Genomic DNA, 16,183 nt, shown 5'->3' with positions numbered 1-16,183 from the left:
GGATAAAATCCCCCCTCCTCCTGCAATCCACATGTGTTCTGTAGCATCTGCAGTGGGCAGTGGCTCTAAAAGTGCCACGGGTGTCTGTGGGATTGGCCCTCTTGGGCACTCAGGGCAAAGCCCAGAGCTCATGGGGGAAGCTGTACCGTTTTCTGGCCCTGCTTGGAGCCCTGTGTTCAGTGATTCTCTTGTGTCCCCTGCGGTGGGATTGTACCAGTGCACCCCCCTTGCTGTGCGTGTGTCATCTAGTGATCCTGAGTCAGTTCCCATAAAGAGCCCCTCCCACTCCTTATTGCCAGGTTGCCATGGCACTGGGAAGAGCGGTGTCCTGGTGGAATTCAGCGACCTGTCCTTTCACCTGCGCTCCTATGGAGACCTCACAGACCAGGAAATGGACTCTGTGTGCAACTTCTTGCACCACCGGGTGACGGCACGGGAAACGACCACTCTCTGCCAGCTCCAAGCCTGCTTCAAGGCCTTCCAGAGGTGAGCATGGGCAGCCGTGGGGAACCCAGCCCCGCTCTGCACACCCCAGACGGTCAGTTCCAGTTAAAGCCTCCACAAAGAGGTTTCACCTCGTGCCTCTTACCTCCACCCTCCCTTCTCCGCTGAGGGAGGCCCCGGGTGTTACTGCAATATGTGCTGGTGATAAGACTATGGAAGCGGAGTGGGGGCTTGTCACACTTGGGAGCAATGAGTTAGACAGCAGTGGTACAAGGCAAAACGTACGCATCCTGCAGTGTCTGTCAGCAGGTCAGACTGTGCGTGGGGCAGCGAGGAGGCTGGTACTACTTGACTGGGGTGGGGAAGCAGAGACGGAAGGTCCATGAGGGTGGCTGGGGAAGTCTATGGAGAGCTTTTGAAAACGAGGGGCATAATTATGACCCAGATCCTGAAATGACCGGGGCCAGTGGAGCTGCTCCCTCAGGAGCAAAGAACTTGCCCCCTCCACTGGTCTGCCGTCTCTGACATAAACACAAAGCAGTGTGGCCATTTCAACTCCAAGACCTACCAAACAAACTGCTCCCTGCATGCATGCTCCTCCCCTGGGGAGAGGATGAGAGAAAGAACCACACAGGGGACACACTAATCCCATCACTCCGGACATGATTGGCAGATACTTAAATATTCTGGGGACCAGGGCAGGAGAAGAACCTGCACGGAACAGATTAGAACTCCAGGGTAGGGACAGAATATGGCGGTCCTGCTCTATATGCATCACCCTCCTTTTCCCCTACCCTTGGGATCCCTTCCCTTCTTGCTCTTCCTCCTTCCCTGTGGCTTATCCCACTCACTTCTCCAGTTATCCTGCACTCTAAGATCTAGTGGTGCACGATTTAACACTAACACACCTTTTCCTGAGCAGTGTGGCCTGCCAAGCCAGGGCCCTGTATTCAGAGCGTGTGGATGAGGAGAGGAGCTCTGAGCTGAAGGCCTTGTTAATGGACTATTTTGAGAAGAAACCTGTGCTGGATGAGACCGAGCTAATGCACAGGGAAGAAGAGGAGGCAGAAGATCTCAATAACATTAAAGTGAGCAAACTTCTTTGTTTACTTCCTTTTGTTGGTAACTAGTTTTGAGCCCATCTGAGCCACTCGCAGGCTGGCATTTCTGATACTCCTGAAACCATGGCATGTAGACACTAGATGTAGTGTCAGCTGTTGCATTAGAAAGGCTGTCTGTATAGTATATGGTTGTACTGGGATGGGATGGGATGGGATGGACTGAGTGTGTGTGGGTGCATGCTCTGAGTGGATCAAAATCCATGGCAGTGCTGGGTCTTCCTTGATTAAAGGATGTCAAGCTTTGAAAGGGGGGTGAGGGGGTGTGTATGTGAGAGAGCAAGCGAATGAATCTAGGAAACGCTTGTCTCATTCTGGCTTTAGAACCGTTGGGGCTGCTATTTTGGTGAACATTCTGTGACTGGATTTGAGACACTTCTCTTTTACTGAAGTATGGAAGCACTTTGCCCAGTGGGGGTGTGTGTGTACGTGTGTTTTCCTTCATTGCACTTTGCTTTTAGAAGTTTAAAGGGATGCTATCAAATTATTCTGCACCTTTAAATTTAGAACTTGTTAGCAACATGTGAGGGCCAGTCCTGGTTCCATTGATGTCATTGGCACTTCAAAATTAGTACTTTGCACTTTTCATCTTCAAAGTGTCCCAAATACAAATTTAAAAGGGTATCTTGGTAAGGGCTTTACTGGATCAGGTGGGAGTAGAAATATTTCCATAATTTTTTTGTTTTCCTTTTTTTTTTCCATTTAAAAAGTCTCTCTGCACTCCCTGTTTAAACACTCTCCCTGCAGCACCCTTGTGCTAGACAACCAGTAAGTGAAAGTGACCAGAAAAAAAAGTGAAACTGATCATTTTTTGATTTCGCTCTTCAAACAGAAGAGAGCAAAAGTGATCAGCCATGATGCTGAAAAGTAAATTAGAGGATTTTCCCCCTGATTCCATAATCTGAGGGTCTGTTAGATCAGGGGTTCATGTACCCCTGGGGGTACACAGGTCTTCCAGGGGGTACATGAACCCATCTAGATATTTGCCTAGTTTTACAACAGGCTACATAAAAAGCACTAGCGAATTCAATGTAAACTAAACTTTCGTACAGACAATGACTGGATTATACTGCTCTATTTACTATACACTGACATGTAAATACAATATTTATATTCCAATTGATGTATTTTATATCAATAAGAAAATCAGCAATTTTTCAGTAACAATGTGCTGTGGCACTTTCATATTTTTGTCTGATTTTTTTGTAAGCAAGTAGTTTTTAAGTGAAGTGAAACTTGGGGGTACACAAGACAAATCAGACTCCTGAAAGGGGGCTAGTACTTTGGAAAGGTTGAGAGCCAGTGTGTTAGATGGACAACAATGTCTAATCCAGGTTTCAGTATTGCACTGTACTTTGAAATACGGCTTTTATCGTGTGTCCCTATTCTGTAACTAAAAGAAAGCTATCTAAGGCCATGTTTACACAACCATGTATGTTGGCAAAAGGGTATGTTGCTCAGGGGTGTGGAAAAAAACAGCCCCCTGGGCGACATAAGTTTCGCCGGCATAAGTGGTCAGGTGCACAAGTGCTATGTTGGTGGGAGAGCTTCTCTCACCAACGTAGCAACTGCCACTCATTGGGGGTGGTTTAATGATGTGGATGGGAGAGCTCTCTCCCGCCGGCATAGAGCAGCTACACGAGAGATCTTACAGAGGTGCCGCTGTCAGCTTGCTAGTGTAGACATGGCCTAAACCCAAGCACAGGATGAGACCACAGCTCACTGATTTGGTCCCAGTTAATTTTATCCCTTGGTGTGAAGTGGGTTGTGAGTGCTCATTAGCATTGTTTTTGTTTTTGGATTTGTCTGATCAAGAAATGGTCTCTCCCAACACTACGAGGCTGTAGAGGTAAGGAACCTTCTGGGGAGACCAAGATGGAACCTGGCTTATTTTCCCCCCAAAGCCTAACGAATTTCAAATGTTTTCTCTGTAGCTGCGGGAGTGGGAAGGGCAAATCCGTTCGGACATCCGGAATTTCCTGTCCATCCGCCAGGATGAGAAGTTCTCTGGCAGAGCTATTGCCAGGATATTTCATGGCATTGGTAAGGGAAGCCGAGCGCAGGACTGGAATCCTATCTGCCTTTTACTACTTATGTAATATGACTTGCCATAATACTAGGTATTTTCTGCCTGATCGTTGTAACCGCTGCACAGATCTTACCTTAACCCTCCTTAAAATGTCTTTGTAACCATGGCCATGGTGAAAGGTGCTGGCTTGGAAACTGAAGGCTTCTTTTGGGAACTGCTCCTGCTGCTGTCCTTGTCTGTTATTGTGAAATGGTATGCAACCCCTCAGTCCAAGGGAGTGGAGTGTTACCCCTACTATAGCAATCCATGTGGGATTTGAGCTGCAGGGGACCTCTGATGCTTAGGGTGGGCTTCCCCAGCCATGGAGAGTGTGTACCTGTCATGGTTACAGGGCAAGCTGTCCTTTATGGCCCCTTTGAGGACAGGTTATGCTACCTTCCCCTCTTTCTGGGAGGAATCACACAGTCTTGCATCTCTCCTACGGGGCATCTGAGCTGCAGTCCCCTGGCCACCACTGATGTTAACTCAAGTGGCCCAGCTTGTTTGGCACCTGCAAACCCTTTTCCTTTCGGGGGCCTTTGGCAGCAGCTGATTAGAGAGACAAAACCAGCTTGTCCCAAGCATAGCCTCATGAATGCTCTCCAAAGGGCCAGAAAATGCAGAGTGAAGGGTAAGAACAGGAACAGCCTGTGAGTATGTTTCCCCGATCTTGATCTTCATTTTTTCCTTACCAGCTTGGTAAGTTTCCCCCCTTCTCTGGGTGGGGAGCCAGCCTGCTTGCTGCATCCCTGTCAGTGCTCACCGGCAGCCCCCAGCAACTCACTCCACTCCCCTTCCTTCTCTAGACCCAGCATCCTCCAGCTGCTCAGTACCCTTTGCTCCTGAGTTCAGGCCTGGGAAGAATAAACTCTACCAGCCTGCTTGGAGCCAGGCCAGGGGTATTCCCCAATTAATTGCATCCCCGCTGTTTGCTGGAGGACCCTTAGTGATCTGTGGGACTGTACCTTACCTTCACCATTGTTTGGTTTCCTTTTGGTTCCCCCCTAACAGCCTCTTCTGATTTAACTCCTTGCTGCCTGGCAGGATAATATCAAACAGGTGAACTGCGGGGCATATGATGATGATGATGATGATAAAAAATAGTAGACATAACTCTCTCCTCCTGCACAGGACCCCATGTTGACAGCTTGGCTCTGTCTGCCTCTAGTAGCCACACCACATATAGGTTTAGGAATCTGTTACTGCCTTTGAACTAATAGACACGGGCCTTTTAGCTCAATAGAGGCCCATGCTTTTAGAGGCAGATGACCTGGGTTCAGTCCCCTTAGATGACCTGTCCAGGGACGTTTTCATTGTGTGAACAAGGTTACAGTCTCCTAGAGCTCTTTGGGCCAGTTTGACACAGGGGTAATTCCACTGAACTAAAGAAGGTGACCCTGGTGTAATGGAGCAGGGAATCCGGCCTCTGAACACCTAGGCGTAAACCACATATGCTCAGCTGCTGTTAATGTCAAGGTTGCTTGTGTGAAAGCTTTGGCCACTGTTCTGTCTAGAGTTAGGCACCACCACTGAGTGACAGGCGGGTGATGGGCTCAGCAGCTGACTGGGGCTTTTTCTCTCTCTGAACAGGGAGCCCATGTTACCCTGCCCAGGTCTATGGACGAGACCGCAGGTTCTGGAGGAAATACATCCACTTCGACTTCAATAAAATCATGAGCCTGGCCACGGAGGAGATTATCCGATGCAAATGAGCCTGCGAGGGCAGGAACCTCAGACACTGACCAGCAGGGAAATGGAACGGCACAACAGCCACCAGAGCAAAGCCAGGGAGCCCTGCAGGCCGTGGTTCTGTGTGCCGTAGCTCCTGTATTCCATTCACCTCCCTGCAGATCCCAGGAGCTTCCATGAGGGACCTTCATCTAATGGCTGTGTCGTGATTCTAGTCCCAGTTAACCCAGTTCAGGGAACTGAGGCTCCCACTTGCACTGGGGACTCCTCTGCAAATCCCACCTGGCGAGGTACCTGCTTTTCAGAAGTGGAGAGGATACGCCATGGGCTGTGCCTGAAGGAGGCTGGGCAAGAAAACAAAGCCTGAGGGTGGCTCCCAAGCTTGCTGGGAGGAAGAGGCTTTGGGCGATTATCCAGTTGACTGTATATAAATGTCCCTTTTAAGGTTCAGTCCCCTAGACCTGCCCCAAGCAAACACACCTCTCTGACTGAGGGAGGCGAGTCACCGGCCGTTTGTGCTAGGGGCTTGTCGTCTTCTCGCTTTTCAGGGCTAACTCCACTATGGTGTTCTACTCATTTTGCAAAACTGTACATCATCTGAGCATGTTTCCCGCCCCAGCCCTGCCTCTCACTCCCGATACAGGGGGAGGGCAGACTGGACTTTTCTCAGACATGGGCTGTGAATAGACACATTCAGTTCCCACTGGATATTCAATAACCATCTTGGGAGGTGGCAACATTTGGCCCGTTCAGGAGTGGGTGGGATGCTTTCCATACATTTAGATGGTGCAGAGGAGGTGGAATGCCCCTCCCAACATGCCATAGCATGTGTAAAAAGTAACAGTGTGTATTTACATCCGAGCTTTGACTGTTGTTGTTTCCCCTCGCTAACAATTGTCTGTTGCTCAGTATCCGTTCCAATGCCTTTGGAGTGTCTTCAGTGCTTTTCTATTTCCACTGACCATCTGAAATCTTTGTTTCCCCTCTTCCATCTGGGACCATATTTGGGTTTTATATTCACACTAATAAACAGTGTCTTTTAAAGTGCCTGTGACTTCACCTCTTGGCCCTTCCTTTCCTGCTGTGTGAGCAGAGTTGCAAGACTCTGCCTGTCTCCCTGGGAGCTACTGAGGGCGGTGGGGCACTGCAGGGTGGGGGGATTTGGGTATGTGGCGTGATTTCTTCAAAGGCACCTGGGAGAGTGAGAAACCCTGATTCTGCTCAGTGCCTTTGCATATCCCACCTTTTGGTTTTTATCTGCATAAACTAAACCCAAAAGCCAGCCTCTACAGCAAGCCATTGTTTTCAAGTGGGACAGACTGGGTTACGCTACTTTGCATTTTGGTATAAGGAGAGGTCAGGGGATGCTTGGGTATGTGTTTCAGAGTAGCAGCCGTGTTAGTCTGTATTCGCAAAAAGAAAAGCAGTACTTGTGGCACCTTAGAGACTAGCAAATGTGGGAGAAGCTCCCAAATCCAGACGAGGTACCAGCACAGTCCTGCAATCCCAGCTGGCAGTTTTCTGGCCTGTGTTTTACAGGAGGTCAGATGTTTGTTTGGTCCCCTCTAGCATTGGAATCTATAAAACTCCTCTCTCAGCTTTTATTATTAATCCACTAAGTTTGCAGCTGCTCGGGTAGCTTAATAAGTACGTGTGTCGAACTTATTTCAGAACTGGCCTTCCAATGAACCTTTTGTATCTCCTAACTGACCCCGCTCTCTGTATCGAGTGCACTCTATACAGGGACATGCTTAACGCATGCTAATGGCTGTAACTGGATTTTCATGCCATTGAAAGTTGGTTAATTGAAAGCCTGCAGGCCTCTTACAAACAGGCATAGGCTGGATGTTGGGAGGGCAAGCTTCCCTGCCAACCTGCTGCTGCCCTGCTCTGGAGGGCCCCCACTTCTGGAGGCGAGAGGGACCTCACCAGGGGTCATTCAACCCTTAGCTCCTCTGCTGACACACCCTCCGCCACTTCTTCTCTGCAGCCTGTAGCTGATGTTGCCTGCCCCCCACACCAGCACAGACAGCGGCTACAGGAAAGGCTGCAGAGGTAGCTGGGGTCAGAGATGGGCAAGTCAGTGTTTGACTAGCAGGGCACAGAATGTCCTTGTCGGAGCAGCCTGGAGAGTGGTGCAGGGGAAGGGTCAGTGATGGAAAGTAATCTCCAGGGGGGAGGCCTATGTGAAATACACCCATGCTATGTATTTAGGGCTGGGGGGGATGGGTACTGGGCAGTGGGGTGGGGCACCACATTTGGTACCTATTTGCTGTCCTCCCCCTACCATTACCCATTTTAGCAAAGGTCAAGGACTGTGTAACTAGAGGGTGTCTCTCCAGGGGTGAGGTGGGGCGGGGGGGGGTGTGCACTGGCACGCCGTAGCAGGCGCTAGTGCCAGGTTGGTGGGGTGGGGGGAGGAATGTGGCTGGTTAGTGCTATAGGCTGTGGTGCTGATGAAGGTGAGACATGGCGCAGGCCGGTCGTGAGTTCTGAGCTATTGGATGTGACGCTGGGGCTTGGGGTGTGGGGAGGGGATCTGGCGGTGGAGGGTGGTGCAGGAGCGATGAGAGGGGGCAGTGTGGGCAGAGGGGCTCCTGGGGGGAGGGGGCATGGGCCCTGTGTGGGGCAGTGCAGGGGTGGGGGTGCCCCCCCAGGCCATCCCCCTAGGGACACCAGTTGGAGTGGGGCAGAGCTGGTGCTGGGGACCCACAGCCCCTGTGCCAGGCAGCCTCTGGCCCGGCCCCCAGGGAGGGGCCTATCCAGGGAGGGGCGGGGTCAGAGGCAGCCAGCCCAGCACGGCCACACCGAGGTCGGGCCTCCGCAGCCATAGAGAAGAGCGAGGGGCATGCTAGAAGGGCCCACCGCCACCCGATACCAACGAGCAGCAGCCCAGACGGGACCCTCGGAGCCGCCTGGCACTGCCAGCCCGTGGGCGTGGCTGGGTCGCAGCGGGAAAGGTGGCCGCTCTAGCCGGCACTTCCGCGTTCTCCGTGGCTGTGGAGGACCCAGGCGCTGCTGCAGACCCCAGAATTTCTCTTTCCCCTGCCCCCCGCCAGGAGCCGCCAGCCCCTCGCAGCCCCGCTCCGGAGCGGCAGCGGGGGGTGAGCCCCGCCCACTGGGGGGGTCACTGGGCTGGGGGGGGTCTGCCGTCTTGTCTGTATGGTCACAGTAGGTGGCCCTGTCATCGTGGCGACTGTCACCATGGCATCAGGCCCCAGCTGTAGAACTGGGCGTGTTGCCATGGCAGCGCTGGGGTGTGGCTGTCACCATGGCATCAGGCCCCAGCTGTATCATTGGGGGTGTTGCCATGGCAGCATTGGGGTGTGGCAGCAGTGGCTACATGGTGTCTCTGTTACCATGGTATCAGGCCCCAGCTGTATCATTGGGGGTGTTGCCATGGCAGCGCTGGGGTGTGGCAGCAGTGGCTACATGGTGTCTCTGTTACCATGGTATCAGGCCCCAGCTGTATCATTGGGGGTGTTGCTGTGGTAGCGCTGGGGTGTGGTTGTCATTTTGACAGCAGTGGCTACATGGTCTCTCTGTTACCATGGCATCAGGCCCCAGCTGTATCATTGGGGGTGTTGCCATGGCAGCGCTGGGGTGTGGCAGCAGTGGCTACATGGTGTCTCTGTTACCATGGTATCAGGCCCTAGCTGTATCATTGGGGGTGTTGCCATGGCAGTGCTGGGGTGTGGCAGCAGTGGCTACATGGTGTCTCTGTTACCATGGTATCAGGCCCTAGCTGTATCATTGGGGGTGTTGCTGTGGTAGCGCTGGGGTGTGGTTGTCATTTTGACAGCAGTGGCTACATGGTCTCTCTGTTACCATGGCATCAGGTGGCACCATGGCCTGGCCCAGTGCAGCCAAGCTGGTGCCCCCTCTCCTACTCCTCGTACATACACCTTGAATTCCCAAGCTGAGGCCAAGCCCATGCCTTAACCCCTGCTGTGCTGGGCCTCTCCCCTTGCTGAGCCCAATGTAATGTCTGTCCGTTTGTGTTCCCCACAGCTCAGCGGATCTCCCCCAGATCTTCTCCTGTGTGAGCCCCTCGGCCTGGGGCTGAAGGATGAACTCTAAGTATGTGCTGCTGGGGGGCCTGTACTTCGTCCAAGGGATGCCATATGGGCTACAGTCTGGCCTGCTGCCCATCTATCTCCGCAGCGTGGGTCTCTCCTTCACCAAGATCAGCTTGGCCAAAATGCTCTACCTGCCCTGGATCCTCAAGATGCTGTGGGCTCCGTTAGTGGATCAGTACCACACCAAGCAGACCTGGCTGGTGCTCAGCATGTCAGGACTAGTGCTGGCCTGCCTAGCATGTGCCACTATGTCGCCAGAGACCAACTTCCTGCCCGTCGCTGCCATGCTGCTGCTCATGAACTTCTTTGCTTCTGTCCAGGACATCGCAGTGGATGGAGTAGCCATTGGGCTCCTGTGGCAGGACGAGATCGGGTACGGCAACACCATCCAAGTGGTGGCTTACAAACTGGGCTCTGTGCTGGCGGGAGGAGGCCTCCTGACCTTGATGCACCTGTTGGGCTGGGGGGTTCTCTTCTTGCTTCTGGCCATCATTTATCTTCTGGCCATACTGTATGTGTGGAGTGCTCCGGAACTGCGGCTCATGCTAGGACAGCCTTCAAAGGATGGCCAGCCCCGGACAAGAACCTTCAATCCTTGGAGAATTCTCCAGGCGCTCCTCCGTGTGCCAGGCACCCTTTGGACCACTGGCTTTGTCTTTCTCTACAAGCTTGGTGAGTGGTTGCCTGGTGAGGGCTGGGGTTCCTCTAAGGAAAGGAGTGTTTAGAGTGGAGCACTCAGCAGGGCTGCAGGTGGAAAGGAGCTATTGGACGTAACAGCTGTAAATCTAGACAGGGTCACCGGCCAGGGCTGGGCTAGGGATCGAGCAGAGCCATTAAAGCTCCCTGTTATGCTGTTGGACACCCCTGCATGCAGGGAAGACTCTGATAGAGCATAGACTTGGCTGTGGCTCACCTGATTGTGTCCTTTTCCCTTGCAGGTGAGCAAGGCTCCACCACCATGTTCCCACTCTTCCTGCTGGACCATGGATTCTCCACCCAGCAACTTGGCTTCTGGAATGGAGTGGTAGCCATGGTCTTCTCCATCACAGGTTCCTCACTGGGTGGCCAGCTGATGTCCAAGCAGAGGTTAAATGTAGAATAGGGCTCTGCCACCTCCCTTCTTGTATGGAGTGAAAAGGGCTGGTTTGTACGTGGGTCGGGAGAGGCGTGTGTGGCAGGAGAGATCAGTGAGATGCCTGGTGCTGTTTTGATTGCTCTTGGACCCAGCTGCTGTGTCTGATTCATGATCCTTCCTCTCAGTCAAATGTGGAGGAACCAAACACAATCCCTCCCTTTCTGTTCTGCTTGCTCTTCCTCTGCCTGCAGTGTCCTGCTGCACTGGCTTCCATAACCATCTCTGTGTTGGGTTTGTGTCTCCTTTCCAGGCGGCCACTGTCTCTGCTGAAGGCTCTCTTACTGCTCAGCTTCTGCAGCCTGAACTTACAAACCTTTTTGGTCTTCGTCTACGATGATGGAGTCTCTCTCTTCAAAGGTGAGCACCACCCAGCTGAGCATAAGAGAGCTCCTCGTTGATAAGGGGTGAAGGGAAAGAGGACCGAGAGGTACTGGTCAGAAATTTTCCCTCAGAACTGGGTTTTGATAGAAAATTGGGTTTTCAGCTATATAATATTTTGGGCACCGGGTTTTTGCTTTCCATGGAAAATTTTGATTTAATCAAACCAAGCCCACCAGAACATTTCAGTTTGGATCTGCTGCCGGGCTTTATGGCTGAACTATATGATGCAGCATGTCCAGGGACTCTCGTGAGGCACCCTGTGCTCCCTCCAAGAGGGAAGACCATGGTGCATCTTGGGAAATGTAGTTCAATATGGAAGCCCAGCCTATAGAGGAGAATGGGAGTCTGAGGCACCCAAACTACACCTCCCAGGTGGCATTTTGTTAGCATTTCCAAATGGAAATATTTTACTTTGGGGCTAAAATATTTCACCAGAAAATTGAACTTTTCTATGAAATTTAGATGAGAACAATTTAGTTTTTTCACAGAAGTTTTCATGCGCGGGGCGGGGAGAGGGGCGGGACACCGTTTTCTGCCCAGCTCTTTCTGAGAGGCCCACTGACTTGTGCATGGCCACAGAGAGTATCAGCGTCAGAACTGGGAGCAGAAATCTGGAGACGCTGCTCCCAGTCCTGCGCTTGGGCCAGGCCTCTCTCCAACCCTGAACTGATCACCCGCATTACTCCCCCGTTGCCATGTCCTGCTGTATGCGTAGGGGCTGCGATCCTGAGTATCTGTGTCCAGCACTTCATTGGAGGGCTGATCACCACCCTGGCTTTCAGCACCATGATGCAGTGCACACAGAGGGCGGATGACAGCATACAGGTACCCTGCAACCAGCACCTCTGTAAATGTGGTCCAAGGGGGACTAGAATCAATGGGCACATCTGCCTCCCTGTCTGCACACTGGGGATGTTAATGTAGGCTCTACCAGTGTCAGCAGGCTGCTGAGACGGTTCACTCATCAGTATTAGTGAAGAGCCCTGAGATCTGAGTCTCTGTATGGCCCTCCCAGACATGAATGCACCCTGAGGGAAGCATTATCTGCACTGGGCAGATGGGGAACTCAGGCACAGAAAAGGGAGTTGAGTTGCCAAAGGTCACAGGCCACCCTGCAGCCTTGGAGATGAGGCTTGGCTCCAAGCTGCTGAAGAGAATGAGAGCCAGGTGCTTTCTAGGGCTCCTGGCCCTTTCCTGCAGCCCTTGGCCGGGCAGGGTTTAGGCGCTATCTGGGCTACCTGGGTCCCTCTGTTTGACAGCGTATGTGGGTCTCTCTTTGTGTTTGCCACCCCTCATGCTGGTGCGTGTCTGCCCTTTGCAGGCCACTCATTACAGTTTCCTGGCCACCCTGGAAGTGCTGGGCAAGCTGGCATTCAGCACCTTTGTGGGGAGCATCGTGGACTGGCTGGGCTTTGCATCCAGCTTCTGCTGCTTCCTCTTCCTCTCCTTCACCTCTGTGCTCTACGTCCTGAATGTGCCTCCTGGCGGGAGCTGAAGGAGACATGCCTGGCCTCTCCAGGGATTCACTGTGAGTGGGCCAGGCTAAGGGATGGACAGCTGAGAATCTCCCTGGCTGGACTTGCAGGGGTCTCGAGCAGGTGTATTAATTTGCACTCCTACTGGACATTGAAGGAGCCCAAAAATGCCTGTACAAATGAAACATCACAGGGCCAAATCCTAAGACACTGAGCGCTTGCACCTCCTGCTGGAGCCCTCAGGAATTGCAGAGGCTCCACATTTCCCTATGGGTGTCTCCGCAGCTGTAACCAACATCTAAGATCTTCTCCTTTCCCGCCCCTTGATGGCCTACACTCCTGGCTTTCCCCAGAGCTGCCTTAGGGAGCCAGGTCCCGTCTGCGCCGAGCCAAGAATGCTGCAACAACCAGGCGCAGGCTCGGTGCTGCGCTCACACTCCAGCCTCTGGGATCTGAAATTAAAATGTTTGTTTACTGAATGTGTCTCCTTCTCCTGCCCCTGCACTACACTCACTCCACCCTGCTGAGAGAGGTGGTGTTCAGACTGGGCCCTGTGCTGGAGCCCTGGGAAGGGAGGAGCGGGGCTGTCGGTTACTAGGCCCATGTCGTTACATGGCTCTTGTCCATCTCGTCTAAGCTCCAGGGTTTGATATTCTTGTTAATGGTTAGACTGGTGCAAGCTGCACCCAGCCACATTGCAGAGTGCTCAGCTCTGGCTCAGCTGGGCTGCTGTTGCAGGGCCCTGTGTCTGTGCGTAGCAGAGTCCTTCTGAGCCAGCAGGCAGGTCAGTCTCCCAGCTCCTCAGGCTCTGGGTGCTTTCTCAGAGTTCAGAGGAGAGGCATGTGACCAAGTGTGACCAGGAAACGCCTGACGCATTGCTGGGGGGATTTTTCTCCCACATTAGAGTAGTTACAGTATCATAATTAGAGTAAGGATTAAAAAAAGAAAACTAGCTGGCCCTGCCTCTGCTGCAGACTGACTAGGCGCATAGGACGTGGCAGTGTATATTTTTACTCCCTGCAATGATTGTTCATGCACAATTAAGTTTGCCCAGTGCTGCTGCTTGCTCTTCCAGGATATGAAGAGTGGCTAAACTTAAACCATTCATGCAAAGTTAAAGTCAATTCAACTGTAACCCAGCTGTCTCTGAGTGATGCCCCTGTAACGATGCTGGTTCTGGCAGGACCCAACTGAGAGTACCAATTCAGGACAAATTGTTTAAAGCAGGGCAGTTACAGCCCAAGGCTGGGGTTTCTATGCACACCAAGACAAACCAAACCAGCCAAACAGAGAAGACTTTGGTTTTACCCCACTGGCTAATCACAAGTCACACAAGCAATTCCCTTAGACACTCCAGTTTCCCAATGTCACCACCAGTGCCACTCGTTATGGGGACAAATGGTTATGAAAACCAATACCCCAGTAAAAGAAAAAAGGTTCTCTCGATCCCAAAGGACCAAGCCCCAGACCCAGGTCAATATATAAATCAGATCTTACCCACAAATCATGCTGTTGCCAATCCTTTAGAATCTAAAATCTAAAGGTTATTCATAAGAGGAAAAAGATACAGATGAGAGCTAGAATTGGTTAAATGGAATCAATGACATACAGTAATGGCAAAGTTCTTGGTTCAGGCTTGCAGCAGAGATAGAATAAACTGCAGGTTCAAATCAATTCTCTGGAGAACATCCTCAGCTGGGATGGGTCTTTCAGTCCTTGGTTCAAAACTTCAATGTAGCAAAGTCCCTCCAGAGGTATGAAGCTGGACTGAAGACCAGATGGAGGAGCTGCAGCAGCTGTTTATATTCTCTTGCCATGTGGTCTTTCTTTCTTTGTCCCAAAGACAAGCTGTCCACCACATGGCCTGGAAAAACCTCAGAGTTCTGCCCATAGGCTGGTCCCTGCATGCCTTACTGAGTCCCAAGGCGTGTCTGCCCACCCCGAGCCCCTTTCGGCAAGACTGGGTACTTGTACCATTTGCTCTTGCCAACTGGTGATCAGTTGACAAGCAAATGGGACAAATACCCAGTTTTGACAAAAAAGTTAGGATGTCTAGGGCCAAAACAGGATGTATTGCTACTTTTTCAGTAGTACCCCCACCCTCCCCCGGGAGCCAGGGCCAGAGATGGGAGCAGAAGACGGGGGTCACGGTCGAGGGCTGGGAGCGGGGCCGTTGCCGGGAGCGGGGCTGGAGGTACAGCTGGGGTGAAGCTGGAGCAGGGCAGGGTGGTCCTGCCTCCCCACCCCCATAATGGCTGACCCAGGCCCTACTGCACCCCCCCCAAATGTTCCTGTGTCCCCCACTGTGTGCACCTCACAGTTTGGGGACCACTGTCCTAAGCTGTCTTAAAAAAAATAGCCAGAGCCTCGCGAACCAGCTGAGCGGCAGCGAACCAGCGGAGCAGCGGGGACAGCAGAGCAGCTCACAGCAGGAGTTTGCCTGGGACTGGTAAGTATCCGAGTGTGTGTGTTTGCTTGCTGAGGAAGTATCCGAGCGTGTGTTTGCTGGGAGGGCAGGGAGAGAGCCTGAGTGAGTGTCTGATTGGCTGCTAGCCTGCAGGGGGCGGGCATTAGGGTGTCTGTGTGTTTGCGTCAGGGAAGCCTGGCTGTTTAAAAATAGCCAGAGCCTCGCGAACCAGCTGAGCAGCGGGGACAGCAGAGCAGCTCACAGCAGGAGTTTGCCTGGGAGTTCGCCTGGAGTGAGCCCAGTGAGGCTTACATCTTGCCAACGTCTCTGAGGAAGCTCATAGTAGGTAGGTGATATGGAAGGGGGGGGTTCAGCTGTTGTGACCTGCACTGGATGTGCCATGTTTGTCTTTCTTCCACAGGACAGAAGCGACTTTGTCTGTACAATGTGCAAGCTGGTCTCCATATTGGAAGAAAAGATTGAAGGTCTGGAGCAACAGGTAACGACCCTGCGTTGTATACGAGAGACTGAGGATTTTCTGGACCAAACTCAGGATAGCCTTCTAGGGGCACAAAGCTCTAAAGATATAGAGCAGGTTGCACAGAGGAGCCAAGAGGCCAGTGAAGAAGCTTGGCAACATGTGACCTCCAGAAGAGGTAAGCGGAATGTCCGGGTTCCAGTAACACAGACACAGGTAACTAACCGCTTTCATGTTCTCTCCACAGGTACCAATGCGGAGAGTGGACCAGATGATATGTCTGGGGGGAGAAAGCAGAAGGAGACTCCGCTGGTTGGGAGGCATGAGATGCGATGTCCTGAGGTTGGGGGTTCCACGACCACCACTCCCAAGAGGAGAAGGCGGGTGGTGGTGGTCGGGGACTCTCTCCTCCGGGGGACTGAGTCATCTATCTGCCGCCCTGACCGGGAAAACCGAGAAGTCTGCTGCTTGCCAGGGGCTAAGATTCGTGATGTGACGGAGAGACTGCCGAGACTCATCAAGCCCTCGGATTGCTACCCCTTCCTGCTTCTCCACGTGGGCACCAATGATACTGCCAAGAATGACCTTGAGCTGATCACTGCGGACTACGTGGCTCTGGGAAGAAGGATAAAGGAGTTGGAGGCGCAAGTGGTGTTCTCGTCCATCCTCCCCGTGGAAGGAAAAGGCCTGGGTAGGGACCGTCGAATCGTGGAGGTCAACGAATGGCTACGCAGGTGGTGTCGGAGAGAAGGCTTTGGATTCTTTGACCATGGGATGGTGTTCCATGAAGGAGGAGTGCTGGGCAGAGACGGGCTCCATCTTACGAAGAGAGGGAAGAACATCTTTGCCAGCAGGCTGGCTAACCTAGTGAGGAGGGCTTTAAACTAGGTTCACCGGGGGAAGGAGACC

General features: G+C 52.5%; 2 protein-coding genes across 9 annotated transcripts in view; both read left to right on the top strand.

Moving 5' to 3' along the window:
* Positions 1 to 6,370, top strand: part of RECQL4 (RecQ like helicase 4) — a 44,511-nt gene extending 38,141 nt beyond the window's left edge. For 4 of the 5 annotated variants that reach the window (XM_038388746.2, XM_038388744.2, XM_038388745.2 and 1 more), the window contains exons 22-25: positions 300 to 486; positions 1,367 to 1,532; positions 3,497 to 3,605; positions 5,221 to 6,370. In XM_038388746.2, coding sequence (XP_038244674.1) covers positions 300 to 486; positions 1,367 to 1,532; positions 3,497 to 3,605; positions 5,221 to 5,342 — 584 coding nt within the window. In that variant the 3' untranslated portion in view covers positions 5,343 to 6,370. Of the gene's footprint in view, positions 1 to 299; positions 487 to 1,366; positions 1,533 to 3,496; positions 3,606 to 5,220 lie in introns of those variants that run through there. The other variant, XR_005290937.2, reaches the window with a different exon arrangement.
* A 1,642-nt stretch (positions 6,371 to 8,012) lies between these two features.
* On the top strand, positions 8,013 to 12,868 carry MFSD3 (major facilitator superfamily domain containing 3). 4 transcript variants are annotated; one of them, XM_038390830.2, is made up of 6 exons: positions 8,013 to 8,423; positions 9,331 to 10,070; positions 10,337 to 10,484; positions 10,784 to 10,890; positions 11,630 to 11,739; positions 12,236 to 12,868. In XM_038390830.2, the coding sequence occupies exons 2-6, from the start codon at positions 9,389 to 9,391 to the stop codon at positions 12,407 to 12,409; spliced, it is 1,221 nt and encodes a 406-aa protein (XP_038246758.1). In that variant the 5' UTR covers positions 8,013 to 8,423; positions 9,331 to 9,388; the 3' UTR covers positions 12,410 to 12,868. The 4 variants fall into 4 exon arrangements, with proteins under 4 accessions (XP_038246758.1, XP_043365827.1, XP_043365826.1 ...); XM_043509892.1 differs by having other exon boundaries at positions 8,175 to 8,490; XM_043509891.1 differs by having other exon boundaries at positions 8,175 to 8,526.
* The last annotated feature ends 3,315 nt before the right edge of the window (positions 12,869 to 16,183 follow it).

This window comes from Dermochelys coriacea, chromosome 2, assembly GCF_009764565.3.
Source record: "Dermochelys coriacea isolate rDerCor1 chromosome 2, rDerCor1.pri.v4, whole genome shotgun sequence".
NCBI lineage: Eukaryota > Metazoa > Chordata > Testudines > Dermochelyidae > Dermochelys > Dermochelys coriacea.
This window is presented reverse-complemented; position numbering and strand designations above follow the sequence as displayed.

Excerpts from the sequence above, each read along its gene's own strand:
- MFSD3 (XM_038390830.2), top strand. The coding sequence starts at position 9,389 with ATGAACTCTAAGTATGTGCTGCTGGGGGGCCTGTACTTCGTCCAAGGG. Across the intron at positions 10,071-10,336 it reads TGTCTTTCTCTACAAGCTTG|GTGAGCAAGGCTCCACCACC; the intron begins GTGAGTGGTTGC and ends TTTCCCTTGCAG. Across the intron at positions 10,485-10,783 it reads CAGCTGATGTCCAAGCAGAG|GCGGCCACTGTCTCTGCTGA; the intron begins GTTAAATGTAGA and ends TCTCCTTTCCAG.